The 17,570-nt window shown below is 49.4% G+C and overlaps 11 protein-coding genes across 11 annotated transcripts; all 11 read right to left on the bottom strand.

Moving 5' to 3' along the window:
• Positions 1-619: 619 nt before the first annotated feature.
• Positions 620-1,363, bottom strand: TEOVI_000875000 (rhodanese-like domain containing protein, putative; the record flags this gene model as incomplete). The annotated part of the gene is made up of 1 exon (XM_067223200.1): positions 620-1,363. The coding sequence occupies one exon, from the start codon at positions 1,361-1,363 to the stop codon at positions 620-622; it is 744 nt and encodes a 247-aa protein (XP_067079301.1).
• A 767-nt stretch (positions 1,364-2,130) lies between these two features.
• Positions 2,131-3,180, bottom strand: TEOVI_000874900 (nucleoside diphosphate kinase, putative; the record flags this gene model as incomplete). The annotated part of the gene is made up of 1 exon (XM_067223199.1): positions 2,131-3,180. The coding sequence occupies one exon, from the start codon at positions 3,178-3,180 to the stop codon at positions 2,131-2,133; it is 1,050 nt and encodes a 349-aa protein (XP_067079300.1).
• Positions 3,181-3,842: 662 nt separating this feature from the next.
• On the bottom strand, positions 3,843-4,322 carry TEOVI_000874800 (uncharacterized protein; the record flags this gene model as incomplete). Its single annotated transcript, XM_067223198.1, has 1 exon — positions 3,843-4,322. The coding sequence occupies one exon, from the start codon at positions 4,320-4,322 to the stop codon at positions 3,843-3,845; it is 480 nt and encodes a 159-aa protein (XP_067079299.1).
• Positions 4,323-5,343: 1,021 nt separating this feature from the next.
• On the bottom strand, positions 5,344-6,612 carry TEOVI_000874700 (EF-hand domain pair/EF-hand domain containing protein, putative; the record flags this gene model as incomplete). The annotated part of the gene is made up of 1 exon (XM_067223197.1): positions 5,344-6,612. The coding sequence occupies one exon, from the start codon at positions 6,610-6,612 to the stop codon at positions 5,344-5,346; it is 1,269 nt and encodes a 422-aa protein (XP_067079298.1).
• Positions 6,613-7,161: 549 nt separating this feature from the next.
• On the bottom strand, positions 7,162-7,971 carry TEOVI_000874600 (uncharacterized protein; the record flags this gene model as incomplete). The annotated part of the gene is made up of 1 exon (XM_067223196.1): positions 7,162-7,971. One exon carries the CDS (start codon positions 7,969-7,971, stop codon positions 7,162-7,164), a length of 810 nt encoding a protein of 269 aa, XP_067079297.1.
• An 805-nt stretch (positions 7,972-8,776) lies between these two features.
• TEOVI_000874500 (uncharacterized protein) lies at positions 8,777-9,250 on the bottom strand (the record flags this gene model as incomplete). The annotated part of the gene is made up of 1 exon (XM_067223195.1): positions 8,777-9,250. The coding sequence occupies one exon, from the start codon at positions 9,248-9,250 to the stop codon at positions 8,777-8,779; it is 474 nt and encodes a 157-aa protein (XP_067079296.1).
• Positions 9,251-9,745: 495 nt separating this feature from the next.
• TEOVI_000874400 (uncharacterized protein) lies at positions 9,746-9,982 on the bottom strand (the record flags this gene model as incomplete). The annotated part of the gene is made up of 1 exon (XM_067223194.1): positions 9,746-9,982. The coding sequence occupies one exon, from the start codon at positions 9,980-9,982 to the stop codon at positions 9,746-9,748; it is 237 nt and encodes a 78-aa protein (XP_067079295.1).
• Positions 9,983-10,686: 704 nt separating this feature from the next.
• TEOVI_000874300 (uncharacterized protein) lies at positions 10,687-11,829 on the bottom strand (the record flags this gene model as incomplete). Its single annotated transcript, XM_067223193.1, has 1 exon — positions 10,687-11,829. One exon carries the CDS (start codon positions 11,827-11,829, stop codon positions 10,687-10,689), a length of 1,143 nt encoding a protein of 380 aa, XP_067079294.1.
• Positions 11,830-12,107: 278 nt separating this feature from the next.
• TEOVI_000874200 (ribosomal protein L3, mitochondrial, putative) lies at positions 12,108-13,397 on the bottom strand (the record flags this gene model as incomplete). Its single annotated transcript, XM_067223192.1, has 1 exon — positions 12,108-13,397. One exon carries the CDS (start codon positions 13,395-13,397, stop codon positions 12,108-12,110), a length of 1,290 nt encoding a protein of 429 aa, XP_067079293.1.
• A 1,072-nt stretch (positions 13,398-14,469) lies between these two features.
• On the bottom strand, positions 14,470-14,814 carry TEOVI_000874100 (uncharacterized protein; the record flags this gene model as incomplete). Its single annotated transcript, XM_067223191.1, has 1 exon — positions 14,470-14,814. The coding sequence occupies one exon, from the start codon at positions 14,812-14,814 to the stop codon at positions 14,470-14,472; it is 345 nt and encodes a 114-aa protein (XP_067079292.1).
• Positions 14,815-15,178: 364 nt separating this feature from the next.
• On the bottom strand, positions 15,179-17,146 carry TEOVI_000874000 (selenocysteine-tRNA-specific elongation factor, putative; the record flags this gene model as incomplete). Its single annotated transcript, XM_067223190.1, has 1 exon — positions 15,179-17,146. One exon carries the CDS (start codon positions 17,144-17,146, stop codon positions 15,179-15,181), a length of 1,968 nt encoding a protein of 655 aa, XP_067079291.1.
• Positions 17,147-17,570: the final 424 nt, after the last annotated feature.

The raw sequence follows: 17,570 nt of genomic DNA, 5'->3' as shown, positions 1-17,570 counted from the left end.
AAAAAAAACGCAAATACCTCACGAAAGGTGGAAAGTGAACAACGAGTAATACGTCTCAGTGTGAGACCGATTGTGGGGAGAAGAGGATGTGCTTACATGGAAACAAATGTGTATGTATACCTGTATTAAGCACTCGGACACACGCCAACAAATGTGATGACGGATCCCGCCTGAGGCATCACTTTGCACTTACTAACGTTCCAGTAAACTGCGCGAGTGTATGTAGTGTCACGATGAGGGGGATAGCAATATGCACATACACCCACATCCGAATGTACCTCGTGCTTTACCAAAACGTTTCACACTTTAGACAGTGTGTGCACCTCTCTCTCTTGTTGCCACATTAGACACAAAAGAGTGGAGGAGGGGGGAAGGGATATTCAAAAAGAACAGCAGCACAAGCATAACGGCACTACTGCCATGCATGGTAAAAATGAGGGAAAACCACCTTTTTTAGCGGCCTTCTGCTGCTGTCACACTCAATGTGGCAAAAAAAAAAAATAATATATACCTTCAAATTTCCATTCAAAATGCTACTCTTTATTCCTTTCTATCCCCACCCCCTTCTATCCTCTATTTACCGGTGGACTCCAGGTCGGCACCTTCAGATCTCTCCCTTTCATCGCGGACGGGGCTTGGCGAGGCTGTTGGAAAGACTCTTCGGCTTATGCGAGAATGCGCTGCGCTGCGTTTCACTACGTGCTGCTGACACAGCCTCTGCACGCTTGAGCAGCCGGGTATCACGCGGGACTATAGGCACAGGAGACTCTCCCACAATACAGTCTGCGTAATCCTGAACAAACTCGCGCAGGCCACCGGTCATCACCGCTAGGTTGTCAATACCCTTTTCAAAAACGTTTTGTCCAATACCCTGGGCAATCGTCATCTCTTCTTCCAAGTCGTACAACACGATTAGCTTGTTTTCCTTATTCTTAAAGTTGAACATCTCGGGAAGAAGAGGATTAATGGCGTGTACCATTCGCCGCTTCGGATAGTGCAGTGCCCCTTTGATATGACAAGCCGCGTACTCTTCCTCCGAACGGACGTCTAGAATGAGATATTCCTTCGGCAGTTGTGTGTCGGGAGCCCGGTACTCATCCATCGGGTGGGCAAAACCGCCGTCTTTAATTTCCCCCGACTGGGATTGCTGCTTTTGAACAAAGTCCCCTATCAGTCGTGTCCGAATCCGCATGAAAGGTTCGCCTGATACCCGATACAAGGCGGCGCCTGTGTTCTTCATGAAGCGTGCCAGCTCAGCCGTCATACCGGTCTCCACAACGGGCTTCACGTGCTCATATTTTGGGTTCGCAGGGGTCTTCCTAAGAAGCAAATCCGGGTCACCAATGACGTCTCGCATAGCCATCTAAGCTGATATAAACAGCGTCGATAGAAATGAAAGAAAACTTTGCAAAACGATAGTGAAATTGGCAGCAAAATTTGTTAATCAACCACAACAACAGTGAAGGATACCAATTGTGGCATTCCGTTTGCCCCTGGGTGACCGAGCGTAGGTACGGAAGAAAACAACTAACGTGAATTTTACGCGGAAGATGCGGGGTTTACCACAATCTACATGCACAGCAAAGGGCACTTCCGACTTTTTCTCCGGTCTCCCCTCCTCCACACAACTCGTTCACCCACGACATTTACCCTGTCACACGAAAAACCTGTCTACAAATTCCAGCTATGCAGGGCACTTCAACATTTGGTTTTGCTAACATAAGTCCCATGAACGGCTATATCCGCCTCGTTTTCCCCGCGTGGCCACTACATCGCTTACTTTTTTGCTACACCGTGTGAGCTCGGAGTTGCAACTTCGCCTCTTGCCGTTACTCAATTATTGTCAACCTCAACACCGCAAGAGAAAGAGAATGCACACAAGTGAGGAAGAGAGAACAGTGACATGTCATGTGTATAGATGAAGGGGCCAGCACAGTTCCGGTAGACAAAGTGTGAAAAAACTTGAACCTGCAGTTCAAGCACAATCAAAAGGTGTACACTTACATGACTAGACGGAACCCAGCAAACCAAGAGGCAACGACTTTCGAGTTTTCCTCCACTCACTTGTCACCGAAAGTCAGGCAGGGGTGGAAAAAAAAACTAAAAGTCGATGAACCCCTTTGTTGCTATCTATTCATCTACATCCTCCGGTCTAAAGAAGAAATTTGAATACAGCGGGCCTTCTTCGTGAAGGTCGCAGCAGTGAACGGCGTTGTGGGCCCTGTCCACCCCAAAACGGGCACGAATGGACGTCGGCCGCAGCTCCTTTGCGATGACGGGGTCAAAGGGCCCACACACCTCACGTGCCACGGAGACAACATCAACTCCTTCATCCAAAGACACAAACTGCAAGACCCAAACAGTGCCCATCAGCGACCGCATCGTGTCTGGAAAGTCGGGTAGAACACCTTTGTAAGGCTTCAGCAGCTCGTTTGCTTGTTGAGAAGTCATGTTTGTGAGCGAAATGCCGCTGATTTCGAGACCAGCATCAATTAACTGCTGAACAATGACCCCACCAGCCAGTTTTTGTAAAGCGTGCGGCTTGATTATCACTACGGTGGAGTTGGGGTCACCAAGAATAGCAACTGGTTGCTCCTTCGCCTTTTCCACAATCTGCTCCCACCTACCGACTTCCTCCACACTCTCAGCTGCGCGGGCGCCCGGCATGCGGGCCATGAAATCGATGCCACGTTGAAGGGCGTTGGTATTGGCGCACTTAACGACAACGATGCGACCCTCCACCAAATCCGGTGGTACACCATATGCTGCCGCTGTTTCCACTGGTAGCCACGCCATCTGCATCTCTAATGCAACAAAACCGCATTCCTCCGTGAGCACCGCCAGGCAACGCCCCAACTGAGGCAGTAGTTGTTCCCCGAACATCACAGCAGTGACTTCTCCCCTTTCGCCGCACAGTTCACGCGTCACCTCGTCAGCATAGGCGGTTAATTTGATGACACCACCAAGCAGCGAAAGGGAGGAACCAACTTTAAAGTCATCTCTATTCAAATGAGGGAAGTGGGCACGTTTGAGGTGAAGTCGGTTCTTCGTCACCTCTCTTATCTCTACGGTACGGTCCTCGAAGTAAAACTGAAGTACATAATGATTCATGCGATGCGCTATGTGATCATACTGCTCGCAATAAAAGGAAAGACGTGGATCCTGCAGTGAACGCGCCATTGCTATATGAACACAAAATCAATCAAAGGTTTATCTTGGTTTGCCTTTAGCCACCTTTCGGATTCAATTCCTACTTCTCTTATTTTTTCACCTTGAAAGTGCGCAGTTGCAATAGACAATCAAAAAGAAAACAGGGGTGAACACCGCAGGCAACTGCTTGGAAGACTGATACACAAACCTGTAGCTACCAACAGCCGAAGAGAGTATGCGTTTCCCCCCCATTTTCCCCCTTCCTTCACGGACATTTGCACTTTTTCGCCGAACAAAAGATATTTTCTTCACTGCCGAAAGAATCACGCCCCATCAACCATACAAATAACAATATATTACACCATAAAAACGAAGAGATGTAAGGGAAAAGAAGCCAAAGATTGCTTAATCCTTGACGTGAAAGGTAGTGCAAGAGGCTGTGACATAAACAACACGTGGTGATTCTCCAGCATCCAAGTGGATGACAACCACTCTCGTTGCTAGCAGGCCCGCAAATACCACCCAACGTGTGACAAAACACGCATTTCTACATGCCCCTTCACCCCATAATCTAAAGGGTTCAATCTACAGAAATCCAACAAAACTATGAATACTGAAAGAATCTGACGGTAGTGCCGGTCAAATATTTACTCATCCCGCACTTCGCCCTTGTCTTTTGGGCGCGGTTGCAGCTACTTGGTGACCTTCTTGAGCATTTTCCGAAGTCGCTCCATTTCAATAATCTCTCTGCGGTGTTCAGCTTCCTTTTTCTCGACCTGTCTAAACACCTCCTGAAGCTCGTTGTGGCGCTCCCGCTGCTTCTCCTTCTCGAGTTTGTCCTCACGCATGTATTCACTAACTGCTGCACTTATTTTGCTGGATATAATCCTCTTTTCCCCTTGCACGCGCTCCGTTGCCTCGCGCAGCTGCTCGAACCGCATTTCCTCCACCTCTGTCTCCCGGCGGCACTTGTCTACGGCCGCGCGGGTTTCAACCTCGCGCTGGCGGAACATCTCCAACCGAGAGACCAGCAACTCTACAAAACGTGCAGGTAACGCCGCTATTTCAGCCTCTGTGAAGGGAATACCGCTGTCCATCAGTTGCCTTCTAAGCTGAACAGAGGCCAAATCAATGCACTCGCTGTGGCGGGCTCGGAGGCACTCGGTGTCCATTGTATATCTTTCCCCCCTACGCGGTTGTAAAGGCTTTTCCCGCTTCCTACTTTACTTGAATAATGATCGAACGCCCAAGAGCTGAACTGTGGTGACAGCGCTCGCCACGAAATATCAGCGACGACCAGACGGGGAAAAACGAGAATAGTGCAAAAGCATTCATTATTTAGTTTGAAGGGATCGGGATCATCACACTTGACGAAAAGAACAAAGAACACTTGGGAGGGGGTTCGAGAAATGTCGTTGCGCTACTCTAAGCTATCCTCTTATTATGGCATTGGGGTGATGGTTTCCGGGAGCACTGTCAAAAGCACACACACATCTATTCCTTCCCTCCAAAGACCTCAGATGATGTGATCCAACGCACTACAGACACAATCCCCAGGATGGTTTCACGGTGCACAAAGTTAATCGAAGGACCCAAGCGCACGGACCAATGCATCACTTCTGGGTAGGTTCGCGAACGACAGAAAAAAGTGGTTCTGCCGCTCGACCAATAGCATTTCATCCTGTTATCGATGAGGTCTGAACTAACCTGCCTTTGGTTACGGTGAACTAAACTAAAAAAAAAAACAGCAACGCGGCATACCAATCCTTGATATTGGGCACTTCTAACCCAAAGACTCTAAACAACAACAACAGCAACCAGCACCAGATCAAACAAACTTTTTGCTGCCTCTTTACCCTCGCGCGGCACCCAAGCGTTGCATCCGGCTGTCGCTTACCTACCGGAATGAGACCTCAACGAAGGAAAAAAAAACGAAGGACAAAAAACCGATGAGAAGAAGACACTTGATAGACCTACGGAGACGCACACGGGAAAACACAGATAAGTTTTGATGATAACACCACGTTAGTACCACCTGCGGCGATGTGCTTGCCATCAGGGCACCGCCTTTTGATTTACATCATATCTAGACAGTCTAAATAATACATACCATCCTCTGATATATGTGCAAAGTAGTCACAGTGGCTCTTTACACCCGTGCCGACATGAGGGTTGCACAAAATCCACCGTTGATTAGGAGAAGTCCCATCGTTTCTTTAACATTGTCTCAAAGTCGTTGTCTAATTCGAACATAGCACTTAGGGGAGTATGCCACTCGACAATTTCCTCGAAGGTGAAACGTCGGTACAGCGCCTGCCGAACATCCCAGGCGGTAAGAAACGCATCCTGCTCCTCACCGTCCTCCGCACTGAACCGTTTGTGCAACTCGATGACATCAGCGGTCCCGCACGTGTCCTTCGGGAATAGTTCCCAAAGTCGCTCAAGCATCATCAATCGGGCTGGTGGGAGGGGTGGAAGCAAGAGATTCATGTAGAGAAGATAATCCACTGACCCATCGCCTGCGGTGTCCAGAACGGTGAGGGCACTCTCAGGATCCTTTAAGTATAGCCGGTGTCCGCGCAAAACTTCTAGGAAGGTTTCACGCGAAAGAAAGAAGTTTCGCTGCACGTCCTGCCGGCGTAGCGCAATAGACAGTTGACGGACCGCCAACGGGGATTGGATCACAACCGGTCGATGACTGCTGAGGATTATATCATCCACCACTGCGACGGTAGTTCTCACATCGGTAACGGCACCCTTCTCTGCTGCAGTCTGGTAGGAACTGAAGGTCATGTTGCAGGGGTTTTGTTCTCTGTGAGTTCTCATGGTCTCTTCATCCAGTGGGGTTCGGACGCTAGCGGGCCACACACCGCGCATCAACGTTAGAAACTCAAGGTCATTGGCGCACAACGCAGCGACCCCGGAACAGTACTGTTCGAATTCTTGCCGCGTGATGGCACCATCTGGATTTGTTGTTGTGCTGAAGGCAGCTTCAAACTCTGAGCGGACTCCCTGCTCCGACCGAATGTTCTGAACGACATCGGGGTGTCCGGCGGCGTTATATGAGCTGAGAACCTCATCAATGTACACGGACCCGTCCTTACTTTGAGTAAAGGTGTACCATACACGTGTAATCCACGTCAGTTTCAGTGGTGTGAGGTTACGTCGAAGGGCCGCAATAAAGTCAGTCGGATCGAGAACACCATCACCACTTCTATCCAGCACATGAACAATTGCTTCAATGTCTTCGCTGTCCAACGATACGCCGCTTTCCTCAAGCGCCTCAACAAATTTTGCCTTTTCCATTGATTGACCCCCGCTATCCACTGCTATGCCGCAACCGCGGCTCAACTTCCGTATACCATTCGCTCCAGACGCCCCATTACACAGCAGACGGCGGGTTCTCTGCACTATGGACTTAAAGCGAGTGTGTTTGGCTCTTGAGGCATACAACAACGGCATTTGAGGCTCTCCACTTCTCTAACTTTGGCTTATTTATCCCCCGTTGGCCCGTATCCTTTTTGCTTTAAAAAAATATGTTGAAGAGAATCCAACCAGCACCCAATATGTGAACCACTACTGCCTCACCTTCACCCTAACCCTAACCTTTTTTAGTTTTTTTGTCCCTTACACTCGTGACGGTAATGTTCCCTCCTTCCCTGCCGCTGCAAGCGGTGGCGTCCAGATGTTTAATCAGCGTTCCAGGCACCTAGATTGAGAAGTAAGAAAAAAAATAAGAAGCATAAAATGTATCGGCATGAAATGATTTGGCGTACTTTTAAATCATACACACTCCACACAGCGAATTGTTATGGAGGTGGGGAGTGGAGTGGGGCAAATGCAGCAAGTAAAAGGAGTCATCTTTCGTAGTAACTAAGATAAAGATACACAGTGAAGACATGTATAACAACTAGTGAAGGGAGGATCTTCACGATATACATGACTACAGTTCGCGGCGCCGCCTGCCAAACACCACCGCGCGAAGGCATGAAAAGAATTAGTTCACATAAATCACCGCGATCCACTCGCCGACATTTCGCGGGAAGTGACAGTCGCATTCAGTTCAGGTTCTTTAGGAGCACGCAGCGGGATCGTGGGGTCGAGCGGCCACCACTCGTCGATGTTGCTCATCTTGAAGGTATGTGGTACTTTGAAGCCTTCTACATGTGGTAGTGCAGAGATCTTAGATGGCGCGCGTTTGCTCCGTTTCTTCTCCCTAATTAATTCATTCAACATCTGCACGCGCCTAGGAGGGTTCACATACTCATTTCCATGAACAGTTGGAAAACTTACAGGTGTCCCAGCAAACTTTGACGCGATCCCTCTAAATGTGTGCCTAGGAATCGTGCCTGTAAGTGTTGAGGGAACCCACTCCCACTGCGGAACTTTTTGCTCCACTGACTCTTGTTGGAAAACACGTTCGAGAAAACTTCTGTTTGAAAGCGGCGTGCAGCTCCGCGCGGCGGTCGAAGCGTGGGAAGCGACTTTTGTTGTTTCAGGATGCCACTTGGCTACCACCGTGCTCCGTGGTTTTTCCACGATGCTGTCCAAGAAACCGGCCTCACACATCATCTGCTCATCAGTTTTGTAATACTCCAATGTGTGCATCAAAGGACGCTGAGGAAAGGGATGGGCCTCATCAGCTACTGATGCATTCCAACGCGGTCGCAGAGGTGGAAGAGGCGCACGCCGGAATCGCTCCACCTCACGGCGACGGAGGCGGTGCTTATCATTCTTCGGCAACGGTTCATACACCACTTCATTCCGAGTGTAGGATGCACCGCCAAGGACAGTAGAGGCTTGCCCTGACCCGCGGAACATATTCACTCGATATTGCTTTTTTTTCCTTTTTATTTACAGTGCCTATGAAATAAAAAAAAGAAAGTGAGAACGCCGCTCCAACAAAACTGACAATACCATGTATCACAACGCAGTTTGGGATGAATAAGACCGCTACTGCGCCCCCACAAGACAACTCACGCAGTTCGATTCATGACATTCACTTCACCCAAATGGTATTGCACCGCGCATTTGGGTAATGTTCGGCTTTCAAGGGAAAGTGAGGGGTATATATATATAAATATATTCAGAAAAGGAAAAATACGAAGACCGACGCCAACAGGACAACATTCAGAAAGACTATAAATGCTGACAGTGGAGCAAAAAGGAGACCGCACCTCTCAGCCGCCTTCTTTTCTACCGATCTTCCTTCAGGCGAACATAACGCGCATTACCGGGTACCGTAAATGTAGAAGTGCGTGACAACAAAAGACAACATCAACGAAAAAATCGCCAGCCTGTTCAACCGGGGGGAGGGGGGGGGGAGATGAGCAAATAACACAAGTATAACCACAATCCCTCTTTCATAATTTCCTCAGTCGTGATTCCGATTTCCTGCACGCATATGCACAAGGCACAAACCTTCATCACCCCGCTACGCCGCACTGCTCCCTTTCCTTTCCCTCGGTTCATCCCTGCACAAAATCATATTACCGCTACTGTGCCGCTGCAGATTGCATCAGAGCTCACAATATAATATCGAGTATCACATTCGGAACATACGAACGCGACTCCCATCCCTTCCCGTCACTATCAAACACACACCAAACCAATACACTTAATGCAATCACTCACGAGAGAAAATGTTACGTCCCGCATTCCGTAGTGTAAAGAGTGACTTGATAGCAGTTTCTCGCACACGCGCTCCCACAACACGCTCCACACACTTTCCATCCAAAAAGATAAGCACCGTGGGAAAAGTGAGGACACCATACTCATTCACCATTTTCTTCGCTCGCGGCCCCGGCACCAGTGCGAGCTTCACCTCATTTGGATTCCCCAAATTCACAGCATTGATGGAAGAGATGAAACTACGCGTTAAGGGATCCTCCGCTATGGACGTCTCCGCACCATCGCCTACCCGCCTGTGGAGGCTGCCTGTGTGAAGTATCGCAACTACACAACGTGTTTTGTGATGATCGAGGAAATCTGTGAAAACCTTTTCATTTGGTAACTCCGCTATTTCATATCCGCTAGCGGGAGGTCGCGATATTTTTGCAATCTTCGTGATGAACAGAAATGGCCGTGTCAACCGCAACATTTTCCCAGCGCCCCCCTCTTTTCCACAGGATGGATAAAAGGGCTGGCAGACGAGCTACAAATGAAGTAGTAGGTAGTGGAGAAGGGTAAGAATGTGCAAGAAAGGGTGTGTCTCTCTTTTTTTTTTTTTAAGGGGGAGGGAAAACTCGCCAAAAGAAGAAGTTAACCCCCAGAAGGTAGCCCACAAGTAGCCGATGGCGCTGCAACTTCGCGGTTATGCGCTTAGAGTGAGGACCGAAATGTTCATAGTGATGGTGAGGATGCAGTGCTGAAAGGAGCACATACGTGTCTGTGGAGACAAGTACCGCGCGCACAAATGAGTACGGGTAATGCCCAAAATGGAAGATGCAAAAATACTCCTTGGACTCCGTGCCCACAACGAAGGTACTTCCACCCCCTCAGTATGGTTTCACCGGATTCCAAACCCATCTCACGCATCCCCCACCCCCCTACGTAATGCTCGCACCGTTTAGCTTCACTTGATCCTTCCTTTTCTTTAGGTCTTCCATCCGGCATTCTTCTCGTACTCGGCGCGAAGCCGCTTTTCCTCCTCAGGGGACGGCTGCGGGTACATAATCATTACCCATCCTACCACCAGCGGTACCAACACAAGCTGAATTTTCAACATCTTAATTAGCTCTCCCTTGGCCTTGTCCTTTAAGCTCTTGTTCTCCATCCCGGGTTTATGGCCCTCAAACCCGCCCGTCAGCATCCGTCTGGAAACCCGAAACATTTTCGCTCAGGCGCAGCTCGGACGCGCACAGTCAAACCTTCCTTTATTTAAGGGGTATTGAGTACACGTGCGAAGGTATACACGAAAAAGGTAGAGATATCTCTGCCTCTCAACGCAGACTTTACCTTTTTTTCTTTCGGTGGGTTTATGAGCTCTCCTTCTTCTGTTCGCCTCCCTTACTGAAGATAAATTAAAGGTAAAAACAGAAAAAAAACAGAAGAAAATGAAGGAACTAAGGGGTACCCCACACACCACTCGGAAGGAATACCAACCACTACGAAACGCGACCGTAGAAAGGAGTTATACCAATGCGAGGAAACCTCTCAGAAGCTGTCTCAATAACTGACCGGCAATGCATCAGGCACGCAAATAAGCATCTGTTAAGAGAATACAGAAAGGTAGCAATAATACTGTGCCAAAAGGGAAGAAGGAGAGGAAAATAAAGAGGGGAGGGGAAGAAAAAGTGGGAATCAAGTGCAGACACCGGTCGAAGTGGGGCCCCTGTTGGATCATTTCTCCATAAAATATTAAAACACGCACACGCCATACAGAAGCAGAGCTTTCCACAACTGTATTAAAATAAACAAATATGGACATGAATACACACATATGGATATATGATGTTCTCTATGCACCAGTTTGTCGACCCTAACACGCCGCTCCCGCTACCACACGGCGTCACACCGCTCATCGTTTCTCCCAGCTTACAATACAATTGGTCTGAAGACCCGGAATATGCACGAGGTCCTCTCGAGGTGCTGATCGCTCCCTTGCACATCTTGGTTGAACAAAAGGCGGCGAAGCGTCCTGAATGTCAACATGTTTACCACATTGGCCCGCATATTGCGAAGCGGCTCGCGGTCAACACGTAGCAGGGAACGCATAATACAAGCCATGCACGCAAGGCATAGTTCAAAGTATATGAAAAAACAAACCACAAGGCGCACAAACAGCAGAAGAGGTCGACCCGCCCAATGGTGAAAGATCCCGATTCGTTTCATATCTTTGAAGGCACCACTCACATCTGGTTTTAGCAGCGGTTCGCCCACCTCCTTTGAGACGTGCCCACAAGCCATTAGTCCTTTAAGCATGTCATTATATCCCAATGTAAAGAGATCGCGGTGAGTTGCCTCAGCTGGAGGGCAAAGTCCCCACCACACAGGGACAAAAACGGTAGGGTGTATGGTTGCTGAACTGTAGTAAAAGGGTGACACGGTGATGGTGCTGGGCTCGCCCATGCGGGGCGTTACTGTTGTGAGGGCGCCGTCACACACCCACTCGCCGGTACTCCTCAGTTTGAACGGCATGCCCACTAGTGGCGCCAAGCAGCAAGATGCGAGCATGCTTTCCACGATCTCATCGTAGTTTTTAAAGGTAGTTATCACCTTCCCTTTTATATAGGGGAGTTTAGTGACATAAATCTCTAGCGACCCATCGTTCAACTTTCCATTTAGCTCGGGATTATTTTCCAGATCCCTCATGTGTTTTCCAAACATATCCAACGAATCCTTCAGATAATTGATCATACAAAAAAGGTATATCCATGAAGACCTGTAGTGCTCGCCGTACATGATGACCCGCTCTCGGACCTTTTCAAAGCAATGCATCTTTGACGCGAGCATCGTTGCCGCTAGCGATCCGGCACTGCATCCACAGAACCTAACACGTTTCCCCTCTGCGGCCAACTTCTCCAGCAACCCGCTGTCGACAATTGCCTGAGCTCCGCCAAAATGATACATCTGAAGCCATCCACCGGCAGAGAAACTTAACGTCAGGTCAACTGACGGACTTTCCACAAGTTCGTCTTCGGTTTTGCGGTACCTCAGAAGCTGAGTCAGCTTATGCATCACCAAAGACTTAAGATATATGAGAAAAAATTATTGAAAGCGAAATCAAATATTGCAATGACAAGCGAAAGGAAGAGGCTTAAAACGGGAAACAGTACACAACGTCGCTACAACCTGTACAGAGGAAAATAACTACCCGACAAATTTTCAGAAGAAAAATAAAATAAAAATTAAAAAACAAAAATTAAAACATTATGTGGAACAAATTATCAGCACACAGTGACCATACGAAGGCACACTCGCTGTAAAATCGGGCGAAAAACCAACAGGTGAGCTGCTTACTTCTTCGATTTCCTCGGGGCTGCGGTTGTGGTGGCGCCACCTTTCGCCTTGCGCTCCGCGGCACGGGCAGCACGTTCCTTTCGGAGGCGCTCCTCGCGGCGGATGCGATCCTTCTTGAGTGGACCATACCACTGGCTCTTTTCCTTCTTCGTCTGGAATCGACCATGACCGATTTTACTGCTTGTGTCGATAAACTTCAGCGTAATCTTCTCCGTGAGTTTGCGCGATGTTTGCGGGGCCATGGGGCGACGGAGTGTGATGACACGGCGACGAGGACCGGCAACAGAACCCTTCAGCATCACGTAGTCGTTGCGGACAGTACCGTAGCCAACAAAACCACCCATCGGAGTGATGGTCTTAGCGGTAAGATCATAAGCAGTTGTGGCTTGGTTGGGTTCCATGGAAACTGCACGACCGAGCTGGTAAATCTTCTTGTTGAGGTGTGTACGGTGGTGGTAACCATGCTGACCAGCACGAGCAACGGTGTACATGACACGAGACGGATGCCATGCGCCAATGCACGCAACCTTACGTAGACCACGGTGAGTTTTACGTGGTAGGCACGCAACACCCCAACGTTTCACGACACCAGTGAAACCATGGCCCTTAGTCACAGCGCACACGTCACATGCCTCCGACTGTTGGAACACAGAGTCGATGCGAACTTCCTTCTCAAGTAGCGATTTGGCGAGTTCAATCTTCTGCGCAATGGTGCCGCCGTTAATTTGGATCTCGCTTACGTGAGCCTTCTTCACACCAACGCGGTTGTTGCGCAGCTTGCGGAGTTGCGTGTGTGCCACCACACGGATGATGTCAGCCTTCTTTTCGAATGCCTTCAACGTCCGTGCTTCAGCGAGACGTCCCTCTGTTGTGCGAGCGAACTGCTTGCGCTTCGTGAAGGCGAGCTGTGCGGACTGTTTCCAGTTCTTGTAGAAGCGCCGGCGGAATTCCACGCTGGTGTGGTGTGCCCACACGGTGCCAATCGTCTTGTGGCCCACAGGTGTCTGCCGATAGCCAACAATTCCGACAACAACCATCGGCGGTGCCTCAAGAATTGTCACTGGTTCCACAACCTCTTTCTTGTTCACCTTTGACCCCGGACGGTCGACATCACGCACAATATGCGTCATACCAGCCTTGTACACCATGAAACTGGTGAGATGAGGTTTCTGTGAGGGATCATCCTTGGGGAAAGAACGTGCTCGGCCACGAATCTGACGGCTGCGTTTGCGGGGAAGGAACCCAAGATGGCCGTGACGGGGGTGCTCGAACTTGCAGTGAGACATGTTGGTGTGCTCGCTTGTTCCTAATGCAATTCGCGCAATTATATGTGACAACAAAGTAAAAGTGATAATTACAGATAAAGAAAAGAGAGAAAGAAAAGGGGGAAAAGTAAGCGTGCGGTTAATAAGAATAAAGGGAGTAAGCGGCGGTGAGCGCTAGTCAGCACCGGCGCCTTGTGTTGTTGGGTATTCATTTGCTGTTTTGAAAGAAATGTGAGTAAGCGGTTGTAGTGTATCTTACTCATCTAACCGATGCTTAGATCTGTTTGCTGTGTTGTCTGTCCCTTCGGCACTTCAAATTCTTGGATGCATGTGTTTCGAGACGGGAGGCTCATTATGTATTTCATATACTCCCAGCAAGCCACTTAATGGATTGCCCTTTGTCAAGTACAGCAGTATCTCATTGTAAGTGGTGTTGGCATCGCATTACCAGGTGTGGTGAACACTTGGTAGACATATCCAACTCCTGCTTACAGGAGTTCCACGCCCCCAAGCCCACCAAATATTAGTAGCAAAACAGACCATCATCGTCTTAAACGTTGGGCGCTTTCAACCTGCATTTTCTAATATGCGGGTTCGTTGTAACTAGCGATCACTCACCATGCCTTCATACCCTTACTACCTTTTAACTGCATTCGACCAAACGGCAATTGCAGTTGAGAGCACAGTTGTCGAGAAGTGAAAGAGTAACACACGTTGTGGACCGAAAAACAGTTACAACTTTACCGATAAGGGTATGATGCCACCTGCAAGACCGGGATCGTGGAAAATGCACCCATCACAGGCAACGTCGCTAACGCCGCTGTCGCGCTTTTCTTCACGCGCACTCGCGGACGGATATTATCAGAGAGATGTATTGGGGATTTCATCATGGCAGACGGAGGCGCCACCTAAAAAAAAAAAAATTCGCAACGATCGGTTACACCTCGTCCTTGCATAATGAGTAACAACTCACATCTCATTTTTGTCGTAATCAGCAACCACGTGCCCAGAGGCTGCATGTTCCCATCACGCCGCCAACTTCCACCACTGCTCTTTTCGGCACGCGCACTGCTCAACCACATACTGGCGCTGTTTATTTCTTCAACATCTTTTCCGCACCACCAATGGGGAAATCCACCTTCTTCGCTATCGCCGACTTGGTCATGAATGGTCCTTTTATTTTCGTTTCCTTGAACAAGCAGTGCCGCTGCAGCACTGGATCCCAGAGCACCTTTTGCACTTTTCGCCCTGTAGCATCTAGTCGCTCTGTCTCCGTCTTGAGGTATCCCTCCATGTGCCCGGTGTTTGCCTCACTGCGCAGTGCTACCATATTGTTTTTTATCTTCCTGGGGATAACCTTGGGGATGAAACCCACCATACGCTTCTTGAGACGCGTCTTGTACTGGCCACGCAACAACAAGGCGGTGGAGGAGAGCATTCTTCCTCTCCTTTTGCTAGTTGCTTCCGGTTCTCCCCTTGTCGCTGCCGTGGTTGGCCGTGTTTTGTATCCCCTATTTCCACTCTGAGATATACACGTGTCAACATGAGCATGTGTGTAAATACATATATATGTGTGGGGGGGGGGGAGAGTGGAATTAAAGTCAGCGATTGAGACGAGCGGGAGGCGTAACACTGAAAAATTACCCTTCTGTGACCATTTGTCCACGTGAAGTTGTCAAAGTTGTGTACCGCTTAAACGGAATTCGGTTTTACACGCAACAATTAAAATGGTTATGACTGGCGAAAGCATAGAGAGGGAAAAGTATACAAGACAACACCATAGAGTGACTGTACTCTGGCCACTACTGCTGAAGCTGACTGTGGAGTGCAAGTGGGTATTTTTTCAGCGTGAGCTCCACAACGCCCTCAGAAAGGAAGATCACTTCGTTTCGCTTTCCTTTACCGGCTTCCGCCCCTCGGTCGTCCACAGCGAATACGGGTTCCTTGAATACCAGTTTCACCTTCCCCGTCTTGCCGAACGCGGAGTCAATGATGCCTTCCCTTAAGCCCCCCGGCCCGTTCTCATTAACGCAGCATCCATCATCCCCGCTCGTTGGCCGAAAGTAAACCGTAAGCCCAATGAATTTCTGTACCTCAGCATGAAGTGCATCCTTAACTTTCGTATCCCTCTCCTTCTTATTGGTGCTCATACCACCACCGCTCCTAGCCTCATGCATCTCCGAAGTAACGACGCCACTGGCAATACACGACCTGTCACTCACCACGCGTTCCACTACTAACGACCGGGACTTGTATCGAACGATGGGCATCGACCGCCACATCACGGCATCGTCTTTATCATCATGCAGAAGCGCACGGACGCGCCCCGCGAGTGCTATCCGGCACATGTTTTCTCGTTCCACGTCAAGTCGGGCCGCTATTAGTGGGGTCCCAATAGCTGCCAAGATGGGTTTCTCAAGCAGTACGATGGCGAAATATGTCAACGGCCCACGCTTGACAGCGATGGGTCGGCCGGGCCACCGATGCTTGTCTTCGGAAGGGCATTCAAACGTGATGAACGCCTCCTCACCCAACTCCTCCACGTACTGACTTTCTTGCATTAGGTCGAAAGGGGGCTCCTCCGCTAATTCCTCCCCAGCTTGCGAGTCGCTGGGGAGGCAAACAGTCGGGCGACTGAAAAACCGCATGGTTCCCATCACCGTAGAGTGACCAATGTTTATATGAAACTTGGTGTGCACGTTGCACGGCAGCTGATGGAACCGAACACGACTAACCTCCGCAACCATCACAGAGGCACTTTCAAACACTGGCACAGGATGAACCGCCTGGTCTGCGCGGCTCCGCTGCCGCTGTTGCTGCTGCAGCGCACTACAAAGCAAACCGCGCTCCATTCCTTCAGCGTCAAACTGTACAACAGAGAGTCCAACGCGGTCACCACGGCGGGCCATCTGCACGGGCTTGCGGAACACTTGCAACCCCTTCACTTTCTTTACCACATGAGACTCAGGAATGACAACGCTGTCCCCTACGCTTACCTGTCCGCGGAGAATGGTGCCGGTGAACACGGTACCTTGGCCTTTCAATGCAAAGCAGTGGTCAACCATCATCACAAAGTCCTCCGGCCTCAACGGAGCTTCCTTATTTCTTTTGATCGTATCCGCGTCGACAAGGCTCAGGACGGCCGGTAACACCTTCTCCACGTTGATTGGACTCATCATACAGCCCTCACACGTTGTACCACCCGACTCTTCGCGACGCGGTGCGGCAGCGACCTCAACCATCGCCACAGATGGCCATCTGGTTCGTTCGAATGTCTTTTGCAGGCGCTTCCGCAGTTTATCGATTGCTGCCCGCTTCTCTTCGCTCGTAGACCCCTGGATAGCGTCAACTTTGTTGATCACAAGGACGAGTGGTTTGCACAGGACCTCGCCAATCACTATGCACTCCGCTGTCTGCGTCTGTATACCCTTGCAAGCATCAATGACAAGAATCATCATGTCTATAATTTGCGCCCCTCCCAATACAGTACGAATGAGCGATGCGTGTCCGGGGCAATCAACAAAAGTACATTGGACCTGTTGAATACCAGCGTTAAACAAATCCGGCGCAATGCCCTCCGTAGGAACGCAAGTGGCGCTAAAGCCAAGGTCGAGTGTTATGCCTCGGCGCTGACTCTCAGGACTCTTGTCAAATGCTGCTGTTGAAGCAGTTGATGAAAGCGCGCGTGCAAGCGATGTCTTTCCACTGTCTACATGACCTAGAATTCCGATGTTAATGTTTACAGAGGCAACATCATTAACTTCTGTCATTCCTGTTGGTCAACGCTCACAAGGTTGCTGTGCATGCAGCGGAGCTCCTTTCAACAGGGGTGGGGAAGTAACCTTCACCCGCTGTTAGTTGCGCTTCAAAAATAGACTAGTGGGGAGGGAAAAGGAACCCAATATGAAGCGTAGGGGAAGGGAAAGTTGATGAAAGGAGTTGTTCATATGAAGTGCACACCAGTAGCATCAAGCGATGTCCATATTAGACATACAAAAAAAAAGGGAACCAAAAACAACAACAACAACAACAGTAGCTCTATTTCCTGCTGCGAGAATTCCGTATCGTTTTAAATAGACTCGTTAACGTGTGCTACAGCATCATTTCCATCCGACACTCACCTGACAGGGGTATCATGACGATGAGAAAAATTAGCCACTCATGGCGGGGAAAGTGGGGAACCAAAGTAAAACA

Source organism: Trypanosoma equiperdum, assembly GCF_001457755.1.
Source record: "Trypanosoma equiperdum strain OVI genome assembly, contig: ctg_1788, whole genome shotgun sequence".
Classification (NCBI taxonomy): Eukaryota; Euglenozoa; class Kinetoplastea; order Trypanosomatida; family Trypanosomatidae; genus Trypanosoma; species Trypanosoma equiperdum.
This window is presented reverse-complemented; position numbering and strand designations above follow the sequence as displayed.